Source organism: Lissotriton helveticus, chromosome 1_1, assembly GCF_964261635.1.
Source record: "Lissotriton helveticus chromosome 1_1, aLisHel1.1, whole genome shotgun sequence".
In the NCBI taxonomy this organism is placed as follows: Eukaryota; Metazoa; Chordata; class Amphibia; order Caudata; family Salamandridae; genus Lissotriton; species Lissotriton helveticus.
In genome coordinates this window covers 1,797,805,121-1,797,829,830 of record NC_136057.1, presented here as the reverse complement: position 1 = coordinate 1,797,829,830, position 24,710 = coordinate 1,797,805,121, and the positions used below count along the sequence as shown (strand labels likewise).

General features: G+C 44.1%; 1 protein-coding gene across 1 annotated transcript; it reads left to right on the top strand.

Moving 5' to 3' along the window:
* Window positions 1-12,837: 12,837 nt before the first annotated feature.
* APOLD1 (apolipoprotein L domain containing 1) lies at window positions 12,838-18,357 on the top strand. Its single transcript, XM_078640780.1, has 2 exons — window positions 12,838-12,992; window positions 15,552-18,357. Exons 1-2 carry the CDS (start codon window positions 12,979-12,981, stop codon window positions 16,315-16,317), a joined length of 780 nt encoding a protein of 259 aa, XP_078496906.1. The 5' UTR covers window positions 12,838-12,978; the 3' UTR covers window positions 16,318-18,357.
* The last annotated feature ends 6,353 nt before the right edge of the window (window positions 18,358-24,710 follow it).

Genomic DNA, 24,710 nt, shown 5'->3' with positions numbered 1-24,710 from the left:
GGGGTTAAAAATTGTCAAAGATATTAACTTGATTGCCTCTACCAATCTATCTGCAGTCGATAAAGAGTGCCGGAAATTGCTGGGTTCTTGGGGGCACCTCCCCATGTCGGTTCTGGGCAGTGCAAATCTGGTAAAAATGACCATCTTACCTAAATTGTCTTTCTTGTTTAATACGATTCCACTCTATTTTGATAAGTCTTCCTTGGCTAAACTACAGTCGGACATTACTTCATTCATTTGGAAAAAAAAAATGTAAGGATTGCTTGGAATAAAATAAGGCGGCGACGAGAAAAGGGGGGACTGGCAGGGCCTGACTTGCAAATATACGCATGGGCATTCCAACTATCACATGCACGCATGTTATTAAAAATGCCATCAGATCAGGGAGTAGGGAGGATGTTCTCGGCCATGTTGGAGGGCGAAGGAGTTGGGCAGTCGAGTTTTTTATTTAAGTTTGGCGATCCTAAATACTTCAAAAAGGTCAAACTAAAGGTACTACAGAGTCTAGCTAAAACCTGGTTTAATATTAGATCTTCCACAAAATTGGGTTATCATTCTTCCAGATCACCCATATGGGATCTCCCCGCCGCCCCAGGCTGGGTGAACGATACGCTAGCAATCCCATTGAAGGAGGCAGGAATATCCACATGGGGGGACTTATTTGTGGGAGGGACTTTACTTCCATGGGAACATCTAGTCAATAAAATAGGTCCCAGTTTTTCTAGATTTAAGTATCTTCAAATATTAAGCTGGGCACAAGCGTTCTCAACCCAAAACCCTCGCCTCTACAACTTCCCACTGGGCGGAGGTAGCCAATCGGAATCGCACCACAAGAAATCTTGTGGCTCTGCCCTACGTCAAAACAAAAGGGTAGGAATGGACCGTATCTATGTGAGACGGTGCATTGGTGTCCTTTTCCCCAGCACTGGCACAAAATGGGATGCCATGTGCCAACTCATTTTTATACTTTTATAAAATTGGGCCAGCAAGGGATTTTGTTTATGTTATCGGAGTGCAGTCAATATGAGACTTAACTTAATTGAGTACTCACACTGTTTGTAAACTTGTGACTGAAGTAAATAAATTTCAAAAACAGACAAATAATGTTACCACACTAACATTATCTAAGATAATAATACAATAATACAATAACCAGGTATTGAAAGTCAAAAAAGTTTTTGTTTACTTCAAGACATAGACTTTATCAATTATCAAACATGGGGTACAGAAGAATGCATAAAGGATATACAGGGCGAATAATCAATATTTCACAAGTATATCACAAAAAAGGTCTAAACTGCTAATGAATACAAAATAAAGATTTCAAATCCAAAGATAATTAGAAATCAGTATTGAATTAATCTCGTGCAGAATTAGACACATTTGTCGACGTTTCGGTCTTCGTGTTGTGCTTTCATAAGACCATCATCAGGACTTACACTTTAATGCATTTGGATGTAGACCCTTAAATAACGCTACCAAATACACTTCCTAGTCAGGTCAGTGGTCTTGGTTGTAGGGGTAAAAGTAATTCAGACCCTCGGTCAAAGTCAGGGAACTGCAGCTTTGTTTGAATCTTAGAGTCTTGTCCAAGCAAGAGACGTTTGCAGCAATTCAGACCCTTGGTCGAACTCAGGGAACTGTGGTTTTGCTATAATCTCAGAATCTTGTCCAGACAAGAGACGTTTGCAGTTCAAACAATGGCATTCAATGCGTTGTTGCGTTATTTGGAAAAATCGTGCGCTTTCAAAGAAATTGAATCATTCGATCGGCCGTGGCAGCATGTTGCTTCAGAATAGCTGATGGTGCAAGGGTGCCTGTGTTGCAGGCTGATTGATTTTTTTATGTTTAAAATGCTTTATAGAAAATACAAAGCAATATAAGACATCATTACAAAGATTAGAGAAGCAGGAAGCATAATAATGCGAATCAAAAATAAGAAAAGAAACAGTAATAGATACTATCCTTATGTGATATAACTGTACTAAGTGAAAATGCATTTTTTTTACATTTTAATAAAGAGAAGAAGAGAAGAAAAAAAGTAGGAGAAAAAGAAAAGAAGAAAGAGAAAAGAATGAAGGAGGGGAAGAGAGAGAGAAGAGTCCAAAGAGTGAAAGTACTATATGAAGAAAAATATAAGTTAAAAGATAACATTGCACAAATTGTAACAAAAAGAGTTAGGTTGACTTTCTAGATAAAAAGTTAGTTAAAGGTAACCATAATAAGTCTAATCTTCAGAGAAGTAGAAGTGGCGTAAGCTCTGTCCATTCTATGATGGTGACATAACAAATTCCACCATGCGTGAATGGAGATTTTTGGGGCGTCTTTCTAATTAGAGGTAATAATTTGAAAAGTAATAGCTAAAAATAAATTTATAAAATTGCCAACATCTCTGTGATTGTCAAATGCAGGGGAGAGATTGCCAAGGAAGACATGTCCAATGTGGAAAGGAATGTCTGATAAAAGAATATCATTTAATTTAGACCAAATATTAGACCATAAGTTACCAATTAGGGGACATTGGAAAAACATATGAAGAATATCTCCCAGAACGTGAGGGCAAGACCAGCATTTAGGAGAATCAAGCAATTTGAATCTATGAAGGATGAGAACTGGGGATGAGAAATAATCTATTATAGAAGTAATATAGAGTCTGTGTTGTGCTAGCTGAGTGGGAGGTGGTGTGGATCTTAGACCAAAGGAGATCCCATGTGTCTGTAGGGAGATCAAGGCCAAAATCCTTTTCCCATAGAAGTTCCAAAGAGGACTTAGTTCTAATGGAAGGAGTATGGAATATCAGTTTATAAATGGTAGCCGCTTTGAATTGTGTAGAGAAGTCAATGGGGTAGGGGTGGGAGATGAGTGAACGGGAGAAGACATGGAACTAGGGTTTGCAGGATAATAATAACAAGTGAGAGCATCTTTAAGAATAGTATAATGAGAGGAGTGATATGAGGAGATGGCATATCGAGATTGGAGATCAGAAAAAGATAAGAAAGTGTCATTTTTCTTCAAATGCTGGGGGTGATGATACCCTTATCAATCCACTCCTTCCAAAATAAGGCGCGATTATTAATCTTACAATTTTTATTATACCAAAGAGGAATATCAAAAGAGCGGATAGTGGAAGAGAAATGTGCAACAAGCGAGGAAAGAACTATGGCCTTGGAATGAACCAGAGTAGGGAAGGACATGCGTTTTGGAGGTAAAGTGACCTGAATAGCTGAGAGAAGAGAGAAAGGAGAACATTGGGCCAATTCTAAGGCGCTCCAGGCCGTACATGGTAAGTTAGAATCGGACAAAAAGGTCCAAATTTGTTTCAAATTGAAAGCAGAGTGGTATCGTCTGAGATTAGGAAAATTAACTCCACCAAGATTTTTAGGGAGTTGAAGACGGGCCAATGAAATTCTAGGTTTACGATTGTTCCAGAGAAATTTGATAAGTTTACTGTTGATCGTGTGAAAGAAAGTATTAGGGAGAGAGATGGGAAGCATGGAGAGGTAAAAATTAATAATGGGGAGAAGCATCATTTTTATCATAGCTAGTCTGCCCCACCATGAAAGAAAAAGAGGAGACCAGCTATCAGTTAGGGCCGTAATTCTTGGGAGAATTTCAGTATGATTGAGTTTAATAAGGTTTTTAAGGATATTACAATATAAAATACTGAGACATTTAATGTGAGAAGGAGTCCATTCGAAACCGGAATCAATAAACATAGAGGGGAGACAAAATGTATTTAGAGGAAGGATTTCAGGTTTATCAACATTCAATTTGTATCCCGAGACACTAGCATATGTATTTAATAAGGAAAAAAAGGCCGGTAGGGAAGGCTGATTGATTTTGTGCAGGAAGGGACACCTTCCTGGACAAAATCAGTCAATTCAGGTGATTTCTACTTTCAATGTGTGCTGCAGAAAAAGGAAAAAACAAGGAGAAATTAAAAATAATTCTCATTGTTGAGACTCCCTAATGCCACACCTAGGGTGGTGTTAGATTCTAGCGCCTTGCCAGGTTGTGATCACTTAAAGTGGTTGTTGTGATACGAGATGACTACAAGTTACGAACTTCACATAAATAGTGATGGCTTGAATGGATTTACGAAAATACCATATTTCTTGATGAACTAAATCTGAAAAAGAATTGGAAGAATGACTTACCATCACTAAATAACTTAGAACTCCAACATAAAGAATGTACTGCCGCTTTTAAGGAACTGCCTTTTTTTTGTGTTGATAACGATGTTTAAAAGTCAAACGAAACCGGCTGATTAACATTTGCATTTGACAAAGACTCGTGTTGAGTTGAAACGTGTTATGCTTGTTTGGCCTCGGAATAAAGGATTGATGCAGCACTGTTGGTGTGGCCCTTCTCACGTTACTAAATAGTACGTGTTCTCTTTTGAGATATGCTGAGATGTCTGACGCATCTGTATGGGCTCTGACCCAGTAGTCCGAGACTCTCCTCTCATCAGGAGTACTTTGGAATAATTACCAAGGAGCGCCCGCCGGCTGAAACATTTGACATTGACGAAGTGTTGACAGCAGGGCCACTGATGAGACGCCCGCTTCTATTTTTGGAACAGCTAGGGTTTGCAAGGGAATTTCCAGTGGACTACGTGCTGATTTGAATACTGAATTCGAAGGCAAGTAATAGGAACTTTAATTGATTGGCATTGGCTGCGATTTTGCACTGTGACCCTAGGATACAGCGAGAGCATGGAACTTTCCGTTTAAGTGATTTTGGGTACATTACACACAGTGTAAACAAACAGGCATTCAATGACTAAAGGATACAAAGGTGCAGCAACGGAGCATTGTGGTTGTTGTGGTTCATGTTGATAACCATGTTTAAAAGTCAAACGATTCCGGCTGATTGACATTTACATTCGATAAAGACTCGTGTTGAGTTGAAACGCGTTATGCTTGTTTGGCCTCGGAATAAAGGATTGATGCAGCACTGTTGGTGTGGCCCTTCTCACGTTACTAAATAGTACGTGTTCTCTTGTCGGATAACCTGAGATGTCTGACGCATCTGTATGGGTCCCGGGTTGAGAGGTTGACGCGCTCCTCTCATCAGGAGTCCTTTGGCGTATATATATATATACCGTATTTTCTGGCGTATAAGACGACCCGGCGTATAAGACGACCCCCTACTTTGCTTGATAAAATGTAGGTTTCGTGCTATACTCGCCGTATAAGTCTACCCCCACTTCCAGCGCAGTCCAACGCAGTCCTGCATAGCCATTTTGAGAATTTCTTTTATTTTATTTTGCCTCGTACTTTGTACGCTTTTGTAACCTGCACACATCACTTTTTTCTCCAGGAATGTACCGATTGCTACCTCATGTATTTTGGTTGCTCACTATTGTCACTTTTGATCCATGTAACTTAACGTTTGCTTTTGTAATTTGTTCATTTGTAATTGTTCCTCTGGTATCAATACTGTTCCTACTGTAAAGCGCTCTGACACCTTCGGGTAAAGTCCGCGCTATATAAAATTGCATAAACCTTTTAGTGCATGATTGACGCCTGCGCTAGTGACGTACCAATATCCCCCACAGCCCCCGCGGTGCGAGGGGAGGGGGAGCTCCAGCACTGGGCACGGACGGCGGATTAGACACCCTGGCTGGGTGCGAAGCGTGGGCGGGAAATGGTGCAGTTTAAGGAACTCAAGCACAAGACGAACACAAGATCAGCCCCTCGCCAGCCAGTGCGGCCAATACGCCTTAGTATTTTCACTGCTTGAGCAATTTATGTTACAGGAGGATTTCTGTAGAAAAACAACCACATCAGCCAAATTAGCTTTGATTCACGCGGTAACGTAACCTGTGCTTTTGCTTTTTCAAGTCTGGAGATTGCATACAAAGTTCAAGTCTGGAGATTGCATACAAAGTTCATATTTTATACCCATTGCCAAAAAAACACGTGTTCTGATTGCGTGCTCGCGCAGTGTTTTATAATGCAGAAGCAGTCTGACACCTTCGGGTGTAGTCCGCGCTATGTAAAAAACGCATGAAAACATACCGTAAAATTTGGCACCCGGCGTATAAGACGACCCCCGACTTTCCAGAACATTTTAAGGGGTTAAAAAGTCATCTTATACGCCGGAAAATACGGTATATATATATATATATATATAGATATAGATATATATATAGATATATAGATATATATATAGATATTTGTTGGGAAGGACTTTGGTGTATTTTCTTACACATTTGCCAGTGACGTGTTGGGAGACCCCCGCACTCCAAGTGGTCAGATCTTTTGCTGGCAATGCTTCGGCTTTTGTTTTCGTCATGGATTGACATTGATCAGGCCCACCACAACATCCGGATGGAGTCAAACGCGACAGCGAGGACACTGTGCCTTGTGTAGAGTTAGCGGCATTGCTGCGGGCCCCCACGAATGTGACATCTGGATAGAGTGGGTGTGCGAAGGGAACGGGAGGGGGGTCTTTTCAGTCTAATATTGGGGAACATCGAATCTACAGCACACACCGTCCTGTGAAACGGCGGATCCTATCGTCATCACCGCCATGGGACTCTGAGTCAGACTGCTGAATTCTGGGTCCTGTAGTTTCTGGTACCTACAGTATCAACTACATTTGGCGGAGCCCATTTGGGGGAGGAGTAGCCGCAGCCAATCGTACAGCGGCAGGACATTTTAAGTGTGGACTGTTTCCTTGTTCTTCATTTTCCACGGCGCTGACGAAGGCTCACAATGCCGAAATGCATTCGCCCTGGTGGAATGGACAATTAAAGGCCTCCTAAACCTGCTCCCGTGTGGGTCTCCGCCTTTTTCATTTTAAAGTTGCCTGCTATGGAAAAGGCCCAACACTCAGTAAATATCTGCCTCAAATCTTTATTGAAGGAAGTGATGCGGTAAATCAGCAAAGTCCACCAAAATTAATCTGCCGACGCATTTCGTGATGTTCCTCACTTCATCTGGGGCTTCTGGCTTGATGCTGGTAACAGCGGCAATTAGCACGGTACTGCATTTGTACGATAATCCCCGCCCACATGGGCGCGGCCACCCCAGTGGCCTGTGGTAGTTGAAGTGCCATCGTTACCTCAAGTGAGTTGCCGTTCTGTCCAGTCCTTAATATACACCAATTGTGTCCAAGTGGATTGAGGTACTGAGCTGAAGGTAGCGCACCACCTGCTTACTCCTCCATTAACTGGCACCAAATGTCCCGAACGGTAGCGCCGCTTAACGCCACCACAGCGCTGCCGGAAAGACAGCCGGGCTCTTTTCCGCGGCTCAGGCAAGCCGCACAATATCCAACACTAAAGTTGCCTGCTATGGAAAAGGCCCAACACTCAGTAAATATCTGCCTCAAATCTTTATTGAAGGAAATGATGCGGTAAATCAGCAAAGTCCACCAAAATTAATCTGCCCTCGCCCGACACGTTTCGTGATGTTCCTCGTGATCAAGCCTTCGGCTGAAGGCGAAACGCGTTGGGTTAAGACGAGAGAGCTAAAAATAAAGCAGTTGGTTTAAAGCTGATTTGTGCCTGAGTGAGTGCCTCCTCATCCACCTGTGTCGAGCCGGTTCTTGTGTGCATTTTTTACGACTGGTTCTGTCGTCCTGAGGAGATTGCACCACGCTACAACGAAGAGCGCCGGCGTTCCACCTAAGAACCACGCCATGAAATTATATATATAAATATATATATATATATATATATATATATATATATATTCTCACGCTCCTTGTGACCAAAAAGAACTGGAGCACTCTCTTGGGCGGGTGCAGTCTGCGGTCATTGTCCGACCGCCATATATCGTGCTCACACCTCCTCCACTTTCCCAAAGGATACTGCACTCACGGCGATGCTTTTCGAAATTCTTTATTGCAGGCAAAACAAACGCGTTTCGGCAAGACGCCTTCCTCAGTGAACGTGTGCTCCCCCGTGCCTATGTGTCTGGCACCAGGAGTTGGGGTTGCCAGGGCCGAAATTAGCCTAGGGAATGGGGTTGGGTGCCCCTCCTCGAATTTTTGACCCTGGGGAGGGGGTCCCCTGGATCTTACAAGGCATGAGGAGGGGTTCCATGTGGCCACCTACCTTTTAATTTTCTTAGTGGCCCTGGGAGACGGTCTCCTCAGTGCCTAACAATGGTCCATGCCCCCCTCACGCTTAATAAAAAAAGACCGTAGAGGATGGCATCCCCAGTGTCTAATATGGCTCGGAGAAGGGGGGCCACGATGCCCTCTCCCCCTTAATAAAAAAAAGGCCCTGGGAGATAGGATCCCCAGGGCCTAATAAGGCTGGGGCAGGGGGTCATGTGGCCCCCCTCCACTTTAAAAACCTTAAGGCCCTTGGGGAATGGGGTAACCAGGGCCAAAGGAGTTTTGAGGTGGAGGAGCCATATTGCCCCCCCCCCGCAAAAAAAATATAGGGCCCTGGGGGATAGGGTCTGCAGCCCTTTCCTCTTTAAAAGAAAAACGTCCTTGGGGTCCCCAGGCCAGGCGCTGTGACTAATTCCCAGTGCACACAGCCAAAGGCTGCAGATTTGGCTGCCTGGGGGGGGGTTGGCCACAGGGCATGGTGCATGCGTGAAAGGCCATGCACACCATGGGGTTGTCTGCACGTGGGGCATTGGCTGCAGGGCATGGCTGCAGGCCATGTCGTGTGACCCACACCCCGCCATGCATGACCTAGCGCGGTGTGGGGTTGGCTGAATGCAGGGGTTTGGCTGCAGGCCATGCGTAGCAGGGGTTGGATGAACGTATGGTAATGAAATATTACTTTGCATTTAAAAAAACATAGAATTCAACTGAAAAAACAGAGGTTAAAATAATGCTATAGTTAGTTGTAATGTTTAGTAACAACATAGGGTTTTAAACTCTATAAATCACAGAAATTCACCAATTATAGTTATCTCAAGTAACTATAACTCATGCACTCGCCATTCACAGTTGCCCTACATATTACATCGCTCATGACACCGTCATTGTTACTGAACATTTCACCTATTAGGGTCACTTTAACCTTTTGTATTTTTCAGTGGAAAAAAAATATATATATATATGCGCAAAAGACTCCCAACAGCAACTTCCCATCCGCAAGGACTAGCAAGCAGGAGACGGACCACAGGATCTGATCGTAGGTCTTTATTCGGTCAGGTTTCCGGTATAAAAGACAGCAATGACGCGTTTCGGGCTCGAGAGCCCTTGATCACATGCAGAGGATTGCGGCTTCAATACATTTTAAATAGTGCAAAACATAAGTGTCTGCCCCAAAACTCCACCTCTGCTCTGGTCATGTGACCATAGACATAGAAAACATCCGCATAGAAAAAAGTAACGTTACTTCATTCCTAAATCCGCATATAAAATACATAGATAGATGTATAAATATATAGTTAAATATATGTTATCCTAAAATCACGGCATAAATACGCCTAATGTCATATGTATAAATACATTTCACAATAGAAAAAACGCACGATAACTGATTCTTCCTATACTTCAATGTACTGACTGAAAAGACATTTATAAAAAAACATTTTATAAACTCAAATTCTAGGATAAATCCTGGGACTAGAAGGAGAATCAGTATATATCATGCCTTAAAACATTCTATCAATTGTTATATGCAGAAAGAAAGGGGAATTTGGGGTGAATGTGGGCAATACTTCATAATAAAGTGCTACTAACAGTGCCATAATTCATCAACAAACATTGCAAAGAGCTGTGCAATCTAAAGTGCTGAGTATAGAGGTAAACAGTGCATACCCTTATGATAAAAAGGCCAAAATGCATATGTATAAATATTGCTTTCATAAAAAACTGGTCAAAACCATTTTTTCTATATAAAAAGTCAATTATAAAACATTACATGAAAGACAACAATTTCATCATATTTACACGTGGGGCAAACCTAATGTGGGATACAAATAACCATCTAAAAGAGAGGACCAACAGATGGATAGTCATGTAAAGAGAGGACTAAGGAACTGCTGAACATGGGAATAGGTAACAGGGAGCCTGACTACCTATATAACCCGGAATAGGCATCATAATCACTTAGTATAGCCGAGGGGTAAAGAAAAAAAACCGGCAGGTAACAGGGAACCTGAATACCTGAGGGGGGGGGAAGGCCCCCCCGCGTCCTCATGGACAGGACCTTCTCCAATAGGAATCTAGACCGGATCGTACAGTTCATCTCTAAGGCTAATAAACCATGTGGGCGGCAACAGGCAAGGCTAGTCCCATAAGGAACCAAGATCAAAAAGGTTCTTATAGATATGTATGCGTCCTCGGTATTATTCAGGCCATTTGGCCACATACTATCAAACTCAAGTATCATGCGTGTTTCAAGCTGCCTGAGTAATTGGTCCCTGTTGCCATCGTCGAGGCTTGAGGACTGACCCTACCACATAGTAAGACAGACCGCTCACATCTTTATTGTGATGTTTCAGAAAATGGCGATATATATTCTTTTTATTTTGCTAGTTGATGCTGTGGCTATGATGTTTTTGTGCACGTACTCCCACAGAGCACCATCATATATAGCATATACTGGAGGGTGTCCTTAGCATATGGTGGGAATGTCGAATCAGGAATGTTCTCAGATCCTTCCTGGAGAGGCGGTGTGAAGGGGATATTTAGTCTTGGTGTGTGGTTAAATCATCTGCTACTTTGGGCGTGGGGCAGGAAAATGATTGTTTCCTAGTCCTTTCCTTTCTGGCTCTCTGCGTTTCACATCCGGCATGCTGAGGCTGTAGCTGTTCATTGAGCTTCTGAGATCACAACGTCGCTGGCTGGAGAGATTGTCTGCGCGCCTGGTGTTGAAGGCTTTATGGAGATGACAGGGGGCTTTAAATATGATGCGGACTGGTGTGGGGAGCCTGTTTGAATTCAATGGGGCACTGCACAAACTGGTTTGTTTAGTTTACATCAACATTTTCTTACCATGGTGTGTGTACTTTTAAAGCAAGTTTCCTATGGGTGATGGTAGCTCAGCGGACATTTCATTCGGCCACTTTCAGCCACCGTAGGGCTGCGGAGACATGGGACAATGGCACACCCATGCCATGCCTCAGGGTTGGATTGGGATCAAAAATCGGCCTGGGCACACCCAAAAAAGTGGCCCACATTTGCGTATTGCCTTTCCGCAAAATACTGCTTCCGCAAGGTTTTATGAAAAGAAAGGGGGTGGGGCATGTTTTATTAACTTCAATTAGATAAAAAAAAATGCACAGATTAGTTCACACTGCTGAGCCACACATGTATGCAAGTGAGACCACGTCTGCTCAGGCCCCACTTAATCAGCATACATGGGCCGGCCCAGCGAGAGAAAGGGAGTGATACCTCTGCCCACCTGCCTCCAGAAAGGCCACTCAGGCACCCACTGGGCCGCTGGCGGCATCCTAACAGCACAGACAGCCCCCAGGAGATCTCTGTTCACATTTTGCTACTCAAGCCTGCTCTCTGTCCTGCTCTCACACGCCCCTCCCACAGAGGTGAGTCCAACGCCCCACACCAGATTCTCTTACCCACTTTTTCCGGTCCATGCGTGATGTGCTGATCCAGTGCAGTCTTTCTGTGAATTCTGGGACATATAGCCCTGTATTATAATGGAATAAACAAGACTATAAGTCCCATAATTCAAAGAAAAAGCCTGGACTGGAGCAGCACATCACTCGTGCACCTGGGAAACTCGACAGGTATGACTAATATGTTTCAGAATCGGAGCCATATAAAAGAGTTCTGTGGTTTAAACTGTTTGCTGTGCACCACGCAGGTCTCATGTTTTGAACCCAGGGCAATAGGTCGTGGGGTTAATGCGCCTGCTGCATAAGTCTGTATGCTCTCAGCAGGTTGCAGGTTGCAGGTCCGTTATCACTAAGCGGGTAAAGCGCAACCACTACATAGCTCCGTCGAGGTGTGTCATTCAGGAACCGAGTTCGCATCGCAGGATAGCTCAGAGGGTAAGAGCACTCGCCGCAAGGGTCCCCTCCGCGAGGCACTTGTCCTGATCTGAGGTGAATAACTCAAGGGTTTAGTGCATCGGCTGCAGCGTGGTCTCTGTTTCCGCAGGTCACATTATTTTACATCCGTAGCATAGCTCAAGGGGTTAACGCACGTGCTGCCGAACCCTACCTCTCTGCAGGTCACGTGGCGTGAGCTCAGTAGGAGAGTTCAGGGCCAAGCTATCTGCATGTAGGTCGCGGGGTTTGATTTCAGGAGGGTAACTCAAGGGGTTAATGTAGCCGTTGCACAGCCCTGTTTCTCTGAAGGTCGAAGGGTTTAAACGCAATAGGACAGACCCAGAATATAATGCCCCCCCACCCCCCGGCCTGCATAGCTCTATTTCTCTGGATGTGACAGGGTCTCTTCTCAGTAGGATAGCTGGCGCGTGGGGTTAATGCACCCCCTGCATAGAGCTATTTCTCTGGATGGGACAGAGTCCGATCTCAGTGGGATAGCTGGCTCGTGGGGTTAATGCACCCGCTGCATGGCTCTTTTTCTCTGGATGGGACAGAATCCGTTCTCAGTGGGATAGCTGGTTCAGGGGGTTATTGCACCCGCTGCATCGCTCTATTTCTCTGGCTGTAACAGGGTCTGATCTCGGTAGGATAGCTGGCTCAGGGGGTTAATGCACCCGCTGCAGGGTTCCTCCTCACTCTCTCTTCTGGTAACAGCCCAGCGTGGTCTCTTCCTCCCCGTCACATCCCATTTCCTATCCCATGTCCTGCGGCCGAGGAACAAACGTGACGGTGGCAGGGGTGGGGGTGAGGATGTGACGCCATCCCTGGATGAGGTCAGGGGAGGGACAGCAGCCTTAACCGGGAGGCGCTATAAATACAAAGGCCGGCCTGCAGAGTCGGAGAGTAAGGAGGGCTGGCGGACTAAGCTGAGGTGTCAGGCCCAGGAACAGGAATCACTCGAAACGAGCGTCGAGAAGCCACGACTGGCGTGAGCGTGAACAAGTCACGGCCAGCTGACACGAGCGCTGGAATCAAGAAAATGGGCGCTGCGAGGTGAGTCAGAGAGGGAGATACAAAGCAACGCGCACTGCGGGCAGCAACTGGTCAAATAGTTGTTGTTGGTACAGTGAGGGGGCTGGGGCCTCGGTGTGGGGTTGCTTTGAGAGGGGTCTCGGGTGAAGGGGGAACTGGAACATTGACCAAAGTAACCCAGGGGGTGAGGGCCAGTAGATAGAGGGGTAAAAGGAAGGGGATTTGGGAGTTTTTGGTAGGGGTAATTGATGAGGGGTTCTGAGGGTGCGGGTGATTAATTTAAATTGCCTGAAGTTAATGATTCCGTGGGTGTAGGGTGCCCTATGGTGTGGGTTAGCTTTGGTGAGGGTCATGGAGACGATTGAGCCCGGTTTGGGAGGGCTCTGCCTTGAGGGCCCTAGAGGGCGAGCAGGCCCCACATGAGAGGCGTCTCTGTGAGGCTGTCCTTTGGGTGAGGGGACTGGGCCAATGAGTGCAGGTAGCAGGCACCATGGATCAGAGTGTATGAGGGATGGGGCCACAGTATCTGTGTCTAGCGGGGTATCAGCGAGGGGATGTGCCCGTGACTGCCCTGAGTATGTATCATGCATCTTTGGGATGAGAAGGCCAAGGAGGGTTTGGAGGCACCCCGAGAGACCCAAGAAGTCTGGGAGGTAGAGAGGGTTCGGGGGTTCCTGGGTGTTTAGAGTCCTGAAATATAAAGAGCCAGGGGCTGAAGGGGGTCAGGGACGAGGAGGGGCATGTGCTGGTGGTAATGATGGTAAGATGCAAGGCCTGGGGGTCGATGAAACCTAGAGCCTGGAGGGGTCTGTGTGTGAGTGGTGACTGTGCCTAAGGTGGTATGATGAAACAGAGGATAAGGACTGTAAGTGAGGGAGTCTGGTGGGAGGGAGTGTCGTGGCGGGAGGTGGCCTAGCTCTGGAAAACCTTGGACCAAGGGACCTGGGAATTTTGAGATGTGGTGCATGGAAATATATTGTTTGTGTAATGTTAACAAGGTATTTGCATTTCCTTGAAAATAATTTTGCATATTGTAGTAATTCTAGATATATCTGTGTTCTATGAACAATCATTTGTGTATTTGGATAATAATAGATGCAGATCTTTGACTACTGAAGTATATAATTATTTGCTTACGAGTGGGCTTGGTGTATTTTTTTCAAAGGATTTTTTTAGTTGTTACTGAAATGGATTAGGTATTTTGTGAACAATAGATTGTGTTTTGTTAACCTTAACTTATAGATCGACTGCATAGTTTGACAGTCGGTATAGTAAGTTGAAAAACAATTTTGGTATTTGATTAACAGGAAATTCCGATACTGTTAAATATCAATGTATGTATTTGCACAACAGTTCATGTAGGTATTTTGTTAACTGTTTAAGTGGAAGGTTACATATCCATTTAGGTATGTTGTTGTGCATGCATTGCTGTACTTCACAAACATAGTTTATTTTGTCAGTTTAAGTAACCGATAAAAACTTGGATATAGGCATTTAATTAAAAAGGAATTTCAATTAATAACTGATTCACTCATTTGTATAACAGTAGACTCAGATTTTCGGTCCGCGTTCAGTTTTATTTGTTTAGCGATTGTCTTTGCAATCATTTTATAAACTACCCATTCAGGTATATGATTAATAATTGATTTAGGTATTTGTTTAATGATTAATTTAAATATTTTTCTTAAGTAATGCGAACATATTTGGGCAGTAGAAAATGCACTTTATTTTTTTAAAACTGATTTCCATAGTTGTACAATGATTGATTTAGGCATTTGCTATAATTCTTTTAAGGTATTTGGTTGATGACAGTTTTAGATTTTTCTTATAACTATTAAGGTAGTTTCCATAAACATCATTAATGTCAATCTATTTTTAGCAACATTAATACATATATCTATATGCAAATGTCAAAGTTCTGTGTAAGTATTTGGTCAGTGACATATTTAGGCATTTGATAGTTAAATACATTTTTTGTCATAACGATTTCTGTAACTGTCATTTTAGCTATTTAGTTATAGATGTACATACATAACAGTCAATACAGTTAAGTGTTTACTAGATTGAGGTTTTCAGTTGGAAATAGACCTTTATAAATAATCAGGAACAGTTTTAGGTATTTGTTTATCAATACTTTTAGGCATGCAATTGCTGATAGTTGTGGGTATTAGGTTAATGGTGGATTTAGGTATTTAACCCAGATGTATGACGTTACAACGCATACTTTTACAACGCCTACCTTTACATCGCAAGTTTTACAACGCATACCATTACAACGCATAATGCTTTTGGGCGCTGGATAGTGAATAGTTTAATTTACTATTCCAACTCCAGTCCCCGTGGATACTAGGGAAGGTTATTGGATAGTAGATTAACCTATTCCCTAACCCAGAGCGGCCCCAAGCGCTATGCGTTGTAATAGTTTGCGTTGTAAAAGTTGCGTCGTAATGGTAGTGCGTTGTAAAAGTTTTGTTGTAAAGGATGTTTCCCATTTAACCCTTCCTGGCTGTACTATGGTTGACGCTGCTATGTTTCTAGAATTTTAGTTAATAATATAATGCTTGCTATTTCTACTTCCAGGGATACAGAAGAATGTGACGAGGCCTGTACCCCCCTCCTTCCGCCTGATGATGCCGGCCCTGCTGCTTCCTTCCTGTTGGACCGCCGCAGCCGCCTGCGTCAGCACACGTGCCGCCTGCGACGCATCGCTGCCCGCATTGAGCGTCTGCGCAAAGGGACCCGCGCAGCCAGCGTGGCGGGCAGCTGCCTGGGGGCTGCTGGGGCGACTGCCGCTGTGGTAGGCCTCTCCCTCAGCCCCATCACATTGGGAGCTTCTCTGCTGGCCTCGGCTGTGGGGCTGGCTGTGGCGGCAGCCGGCGGCGCTGCCAATGTTGCTTCTGACCTGTCTGCGGCCCTCTACAGTGCCCGGGAGCTGAAGCGGGTGCGGGGCATTGCTCAGGATTCCCGCCAACTGGTGGAAGAGGCGCTGCTGCGTCTGGAGCTGCTGAGGCGGGAACAAGGCCCAGCAAGTAACAGCGGCGCCATCTCGCTTGGCGACTGCACTAGTTTCGCGCTGCTCTTTGGGGCTCATGACTTCCTGGTTCCCGAAGCCCCCGAAGCAGCCAGCAAGGTCGGGCAAGCAGTGCTGCGGGCCAAAACAACAAGACTAGCCCAAACTTTGGAGGCCTGCACGCGTGCCCTAGATGCCATCTGCCATCGACTGCTGGTGGGTGACGATGAGGAGCTACACGGCCACCGGCGGGAATCCCTGTATGGGATCCCTGGCAAGGACGGCATTATAGTAGTTTCTGGACTTTGTAGGAGCAACCAAAGGGGTTGGCGATGAGATGGACAGAGAAATCAGATGCATGTGATTTGTTTAATATTATTGCCTCAAAATGGAGTGTGCAGCCACTCAAGGTGTGGCTTGACTGTGGGTAATGGCCTAATCAGGAATTAACTGCGGGTGGATGATGTGTTAGAGGGTTGGAGAGTATGTGGAATGGGCTATAGGTAAGAAATGGAGTCCGAATGAGACTGGGTGAGTGTTGTGCCGGAGTTACACGCCGGGTTATGTATTGACCTAAGACTATAGAGAGTCAGTGTCAGAGTTGGGTGTTAGACTGAAGCATAGGTGAGAAAGGCACCTGCTTGAGATCACACAGCAAGTCAGTGATAGTGCTGTACGTACGCACAAGGAGGCATAGAGAGACTCACCTGGGGGGACACAGAGAGTCAGTAGAACAGCTGGATTTATCAGAAGTCTCTACCTCGAAATCAAAGAGTTAGAAACAGCTTGGATTAGACTGAGCCACAAAGAGAATATGGGCAGGCCTGAGGTCACACAAAGAGGTCAGTAGCATGCTGTGTTTAGACCAAGGCATAGAGAGAAGAGAGTACATGCCTAAGGTCACACAGAAGGACAGTAGCATGGTTGGACGTAAGCTGCGGCCAGGGTATTAGGTGAGCTGGGTACTGCCGGTGCTCAGCACGGCAGTTCTAAAAAGCAGGTGCTGAGACGGGTCCCTATTGGGCCCTCCATTTTTGCCCCCACCCTCAGGATGATTTGTTTTAGGTTGAGCCTGGGCAGCATATGAGCTGCTCTACGGCATGCTGTATTGGAGTATGGAATAGAAGCCTCGCCCATATTTGTCATTGGCTTGTGTCATTGTCCTTCATAAATGCTGGCTTCTGATTCGTTAATAGGCTTGTTAATCCCTCCTTAGTGTCTTCATTTGTAACCTCCCATTAGGACTGGCCATTTTATTTCGGTTGTTTGACAGTACGTCTTTTTTAGTCTGTGAGCACTATTTTCTTTAATGAGTTTCTCCTACTGCAGGAACGACATTCTTTCCTGCAGCATTCAGTGTGCCATGCGCGCTTTCACTTTCAGAGCTGCCCGGGACAATGGTGGCAGCTTCTTTGAATATGTCTCCCATTTACAAGAGTTTGAGCTATTGGCATTGTAAATAACAATTCCTTTTATTTATGTGTTAATTAACAACATAGATAAATAAAAGGCATTGTCCTTTACAATGCCAATAGATTAAACTCTCGCAAATGCGAGACCTATTGCATTTCAAATGCTTGTGTAACTCTGCAACAGTACTACTCTTCACTGCCTTTCATGTAACTCCAAGGAGACTCGTTATAGTTTCTTTCACAGTCTCATCATTTCAGAGCTGATGCAATTTCAATATCCTATACAACCAAGCAATAGTTGTTGCTTATTTATTTTATGCAACTATCAACTATTGGCAAAGCCGATTGTCCTGGCTTGTAGGTGTAATGTTACTTGTTGTTTTATTTATCTGAATGCAATGACAGAAGCAGCAAAATACCAGTCGGGCGGCACACTATGCTAAGTACATATTTTTTAGCTTACTTTTCAAGCCATGTCCTAATTCCATCTGTTGCGACCCCTTGAGAGAGCCCCAGTTTTTTTCACCCCATTTAAAAACCTGGCTGCAGCATTAGGAAGGGAAGGGGCTCACCTGAAATAACAGAGAGGCAACTGGTGAGGCCACTGAACACAGACTGCTGCCCCAGAAACATGTCTCTAGCCCAAGGCAACACATGAAATCTGCATGTAACCAGAAATGGTGACACTTGGGACAGCACTGTAGGGGAGCTGATGAAAGATGCTGTGGAGGATCTGATGAAAGGTGCACAGGGGTGGTGGCTAAGAATGACTGAACTCCTTGCACCCATGTCCAGACATGTTGAATATAATTGTCATATGCTCATCCCTTAAGAACAGGGCGTGTTTGTGTGTGAGGGGTCTCAACTGGTGTGAGGTTGGCACAGGCGTGGGGACCACACAGGAAGCTTTTCACAGTTCTTGTATGCAGTTATTTATGTGAATAATAAAAGATTTCTCTATTGACCTTCTCTCTCTTATTTGATTGAGGTATTTCACCACACCCAAAGTGCATGGACCTGCAACCCTTTCTGGGAGGCAATCCTAAGGTGTGAGGCAGTGGTCGAAATGGGGGGGAAAAAGTAGGGGAACTGTGGGTGGTGAATCAGAGGGCGGGAATAACCCGTGGATTGGGTCCGTGGGCGGAGTCAGAAGTGGCAGAAAGAGCAAAATATCCACATTTTTTGTATTTGTTTCCCATTTCACTAACCGGTTACAGCTTATTACATTATTTAATTTAACCAATGGATACATATGTTTATTTAAGGTTTAATACTAGTTATTGACATTAAAATACATTCAGAAAGAGGGATACGTTTCCAATCACAGAATGTCCCAAATATCCTTAAAAGTGGAATCACAAGCCATTTGTCTCCCAGCCATGGAGTTTCTGTCATCAGCACTTCTCCCTTTTTCCACAAGAGCAGTTCAAACATGAATGGCAAAATATCCTTGTTTGCAAATGTTTTCCACATAATTATGGCTCTGCCATATTTGCCACATAATACATCATCTGCTGAATAATCTGACGCTTTTAAATAATAAATTATTTAGAGCTTAAACAGATCAGAAGTTACTAAAAAAATGTGACTTGTGCTGCTGTGAAGTGGAGGGCCCTTTGGAAAGGTTGACTGGTCACCTTTCTCACTGCTGCAGTTGTACTTTCCACTGGTACTAAGCCAACATCTTTGCAGAGACTGTTATCATGTGTAAAATGCCAAAAAAATAAAGTATCAGAAAATTTACAGCACCACTAATACCAGTGTAGGGTGTCAGAGCACTTTACATCACACATATTCCACAGAGACAATCAATCATACGTGTGTAAATCACTGTATAGGAAATGTTACATAAGACAAAGGACTACACGCTGTAAGAGTCACATGACAACCATACTAGCTGGCAGAATAGTTGAATAGTGATTGATCTGGAGAAACACAAACTCAGAATTTACAATGTAATACCATGGTTGGGGGTTCTCTTGGGCTTGGGAATGAGCTCCCTCAGGGGGTGTGGTCTGGTGGATTGTTCATGAAAGCTGAACCTAGTTCCCCAGTTCCAAATTCAGCAGCTCGGACCATAGCGCCACATCCTCTCCCTCACGGAACACCATACTTCCCCACTGAAATTAACTACCACTGCCTTCAACTATAACCCAATTGTGCCCCACTATAAACACCTGGATATGACTCAATTCAAATTATGCACTAGACAAGAGCAATATGCTGCCTAAAAATAATGAACAACATCCTAGAAAAAGCAAACACTCATAGCGAATGCAAGATTAAGTAAAGTATGTGAAATGTAAGCAGGAACAACATGATTACCTTTTTCTTTTTACATTCATTATTCAGAAATTAATGAGTGCTTTTGCCTGCAAAGTTAAGGACATGACTACAGGGCCCATAAGGGACCTGTTTCAATGTCATTTGCTTATATCCTTACAAAACATAAGCAGTATGGTTTAAAAAGACCACATTCGTGAACACAGAGCTGCTGTACACATTTTGTTTTCCAATTCACCCATCAAGCAGGTATTTCAGTATCTCCAGGAATAGTGCACTTTCCCACCCAAGGAAAACAATGTTGTTCAAAGACAGACGAGAAAACAAAAGTAGCAAACGCTGTAAAGTGGCGCTAATGTGTTTATTAGGTGTGAATATATCAATCTGGCCACCTTGCAACCACTCTGTAAGTTAGTTATTGTTCATATTTTAAATGTTTTATTTCTTTCCACCCCGAGGCTGCACTTAGAAATTGAAAAATGTCAGAAAAAGATGACTTTTCCAGCAAACATGTTTTTCTTTTTTGGATCCATTTCACAGGGGGACTAAATAAACGAAAGGAGGAAAGAGAAGGTAATACCTGTTTGTTGAAGTCTTGGTTTTCACTAAATGAGGAGGAGCGAGACATAAAGAGAGGGAAGAGGGGGAACAAAGGTGGGGTGGGCAGCTGCCAGCAGCAGGAGAGCTGGGCACTGCCCTAGTCTTCCCTGGGCACAAAGAAAAAGGCAGAGTCCTTTACCTTCCCTGCCCGTTCCCTCCGTCCCTAAAAGCAGAGTCTTAACTATGGGCCTTGGCGATTTCTGCCGTCCAGGAGGAAAGTTTAAAACAAGAAAGTAGGGGAACGGACTCAATGAAATTACTGAAGTAGGGGCACACCGTACCCTGCTGATCCCGCCCACTTTGACCACTGATGTGAGGAGACTTTTAGCTCCAGCTCTTTGTGCCATACAATGTTATGTTATTTGTTATGTTATTTTTAATTTTATACCGCGCCTAATCACCTGCAGGTCTCTAAGCGCCCGGAAAGATGGTACAGGACAATAACACAACAGGGTCAGAACAAAAGATCGCATTGGATTAAGCCATGCTCAGGCTTCTCCTGAACAGTAGCGTTTTCAGACTCTTTCGAAATTTTAAGAGGTTTCCTTCCTCACGTAGCCCTCCAGGCAAGTTATTCCACAGCTGGGGAACCAATACCGAGAAGGCTCTGCCTCCCTTCGTCACTAGCCTGTACCGAGGGCAAGTCAACAACTGCAAGTCCGAGGACCGAAGTGATCTCGTCGGGCAGTACAGTTGTAGGCGCTCCTTGATATAGGCCGGAGCCTTACCATAGATGGCCTTATGGGCAGTACACAGACTCTTGAATTCCACTCTCTCTTTAATTGGAAGCCAATGTAGGTTTTGTAGTAGAGGAGTGGCTCTAGACCTCCTAGGGAGTCTAAAAATCAGTCGGGCAGCATCATTCATTAGAACCTGAAGCCTATTAGTAAGGGTTTTCGGTAGGCCAAGGTAAAGGGCATTCCCATAGTCGATTCTGGAAATGATAGTGGCAGTTACTATTGAACGCATCGTGGGCTCTGAAAGGATAGGGGATAGCTTCCGCAGTTGCCGGATGATGTTAGTACAGCTGCCTACCACCGACGCGATCTGAGGTGCCATCGATAGGTCAGCATCCAACCGAATCCCCAAGCTTTTTACAGCCAGGCTTGGTTTTGGGGCCGGGCCCAACTCCATGGGCCAGTAGAGGTCACTCCAAGGTGAGAGGGTGGATGGTATAACCAGGATCTCAGTTTTGTCAGGATTGACTTTTAAAAGGTTATCTGTCATCCATCGTACCGTGAACCTCAGGATGTTCTGGGATTGGAGTTGTGCAACCGTGGTGTCATTTATACTTAGCAGCAACTGCGTATCGTCCGCATAGTTGAAGACTTTACAGTCCATTGCAGCCAGCGCAGCGATCAGGGGTTGCAGGTATAGATTAAATAGAAGTGGGGACAGGGCCGACCCCTGCGGTACTCCGCACACTAGAACCCCGACCTCAGATGTTTCATCCCCCAGTTGTATCCTTTGAGTCCTGCCTGTAAGGAAGGATTCCAACCACTGCAGCGCCAAGCCCTTAATCCCAAAGCTCTTCAATCTGTCCAGGAGCAGGGTGTGGCTGACAGTATCGAACGCCGCTGATAGGTCTAATAAAATCAGGGCGCTCGCTTTCTTACAGTCAGCCCTACCTCTTAGTTCATCCAGCACCGAGAGCATCACCAACTCGGTGCTGTGGTGTGCTCGAAAACCTGCCTGTCTATCATGGAGTAGATGGTGAGATTCCAGATAGCAGGACAGGGACTGAAGAACATGTTGCTCCAGGATTTTTGAGAGAAAGGGCAGCTGGGAGATGGGTCTGTAGTTCTTCAACACAGCGGGATCCGACCCCGGCTTTTTCAATAAGGGTCTTACCCGCGCCTCCTTAAGTTCACTCGGCAGGTATCCCATGTCTAGCGATCTATTGAGGAGAGAGATGATGTATTCCTCCAATAAGGGACGCGCAATGCGAAAAGTCTCAGGTGGACAAGGATCAGCTGGGGAGCCAGATTTAATTTTACACATCAGTTGTTCCAAGATTAGTGCCAGGCTGAGCGCTGACAACAAGGGGCTCTTGATGCCTTGGGTTGCCATCTTTCTCAGCAAAAAATACCAACCATTAATGTTTGTTTGGGGGTTCGGGAAGGGCCTGGGGCTGTTACTCTATTAACAGTTTATGAAAAATCATCTGTATGTTTTATCAGAACAATTCTCCCTCTATTTGCTTTCCAACCGGTTTAGGAATAGTCTAGACAACTTCAAAATTCTTGTGATGTGTTTTCTTCTTGCCTTAATTTTATACATCGAAGGGGGAAAAATTACAAATCTTAATAATTTTCTGTATTATTTTATACTTGTCTTGGAAAGAAAGTGCCAGACAGGCCAATAAAATGCTGATCACATCGCACCTCTAGGGAGAGTCTTTATAGGACTTTCCTAACTCCCCCCTTTGCCTGGGAGGGAAACCAGGAACCCCCACCGGGGAAGGTTCCTTTTGAAAATTATACCCACTTCTGGGTACGTTTCTATGTATATTAGAGGATAATCTAGCTCTGCATATGCTCTCTTGAAGGCCTCTCGGCACTGTAGTTTGATAGAAAAATGGCCAGCTATAACAAATCAGTCAGGAGTCTAATTTGTATTACTTTGTACACAAAGCTCCTACTGCCATTCATTAAACCAACCTGTACGTCTTTTACTAGACTGAAGAACTTAACCTTTTCCCACTAAGTCTTCCAAAAGCTGTGGAACTTTGTTGAGCTGTGGAATTATTAGTCTCAACTCCTATGGCCTCTAAGGGGGCCTATGAGTCAATTCTGCATTTCAAGTTTCTGGAATATTTCTTTGCCTTGTCTGTAGCATCACTGCTTTTCAAGCCAGGCTATAGAAAGAATTTAGCCTACGTAAAGACCTCATGTCATCAATTCCTCAAACAAGTACAATGACAAGTACAGATAGGGAGTGGCCTTTGGGTAATTCCCTGCTTTTGATGGTTTCACATTTCTTGGATGGGCTGTCAATCACGACCATGACATTTTCTGGATGATTACTTTGCCCCATATGTGTTTGCATTGGGCTTTGGTGATGGGGCTTTGTTTTGTGAGACTGCTGAGGTTACATTCCTTTATGTTTACAAGTGAGTCCAACGAATGGTCTTCGATTTACTTACTTTGTGAAACAACAATTGATGAATCATGGCTTTTTTTGTTTAGGAAGTGATGTGCTGTTTAGAATGCTTAGTCTGTTTAAGGCATAGTGCTATTTAGTAATCACTTTGGCACGTTCATTTGTTTTATTCTACTGACATTAACTCAGGTAGTTGAATTTAGTGCTCTTTTTGTTCACAGAGTAATGTGTGTACACATGGGTTTTCCTAAAGATCTACTGAAAATACTGGCCTTTTGTTGAAAGTATTGACAATGCAATATTTTGCTGTGTGTGCCATTTTAAGTTTGTCAATACCAACCTTCTAATTCCTTTTCAAAATACTCCACTGTAAGAGTGCAGCTTATCTCTACTAATACACTTTTAATAGTGAGTTGCCCTTCTGTCAGATTCTATATTAGTGTACCCCAATTATGGATTTGTTATTTGATTTTCTTTCTGTAACAGTTAGGGAATAGATATTCACTACTACCAACTATTACCCAACACTTTGCTTAACAAAATGCCAGACCTGTTGGCTTTGCCAATGCTTTTTCTCTCCCTGGGGACCCTTATTTCGAAAAACCCTGCTTACCCTTTAAAGTAGTAGTAGTAAAACTTTATTCGATTTTTCTTGAAAATCACAAAAGTACATATTAAAAAATGAATACTTCGAAATCCTTAACACTGCCAAATATTCATTGTAGATAATAAAAACAAGTAAATACAGGAGATAAGAAAGCGCCAAAAGACAGTCTAAAAAGGTCACAACATTAAAATCCGATAAAAGAAAAGAAAAAAATAAGCCCACACAAAAAAAAGGAGAACAGATACAAGTGATCACCTCCATTTGATAACCCCTGATAGAAATCAAGGTAGATAATAACAAATTGTGGGTGATTTTAACACCTACAAAAATAGACAGGCCAACCTAATTTGATTAAATTCATAGGCAGAAGGAGTGGGCGGATACATTTAAAATGGAGATGGAGATGGAGACAAAGCTAGACCCCATTGATGAAAAAAACTACTGCCCTATCTCTTGCCTGCCTCTGCCAGCCAAATTATTGGAGAAAGCCATGAACTTGTGATAGAGATCGCAGGTCACCCGACCAATAAATACACCACTCAAGTCTCGGGCCCATATACTTCAATTCACCATATGCATTGATCAGATGACCTTACAATCCACTACCAATAATCATTGAGTCCCTTTCGATTATTTCCAGTGTACCCGACTTACCATCCACCGTTACGGGTACCTATGACCACGATGGGTCAGGGAGCTAGCTGTAAAAGGAAAGGCAGCAAAAA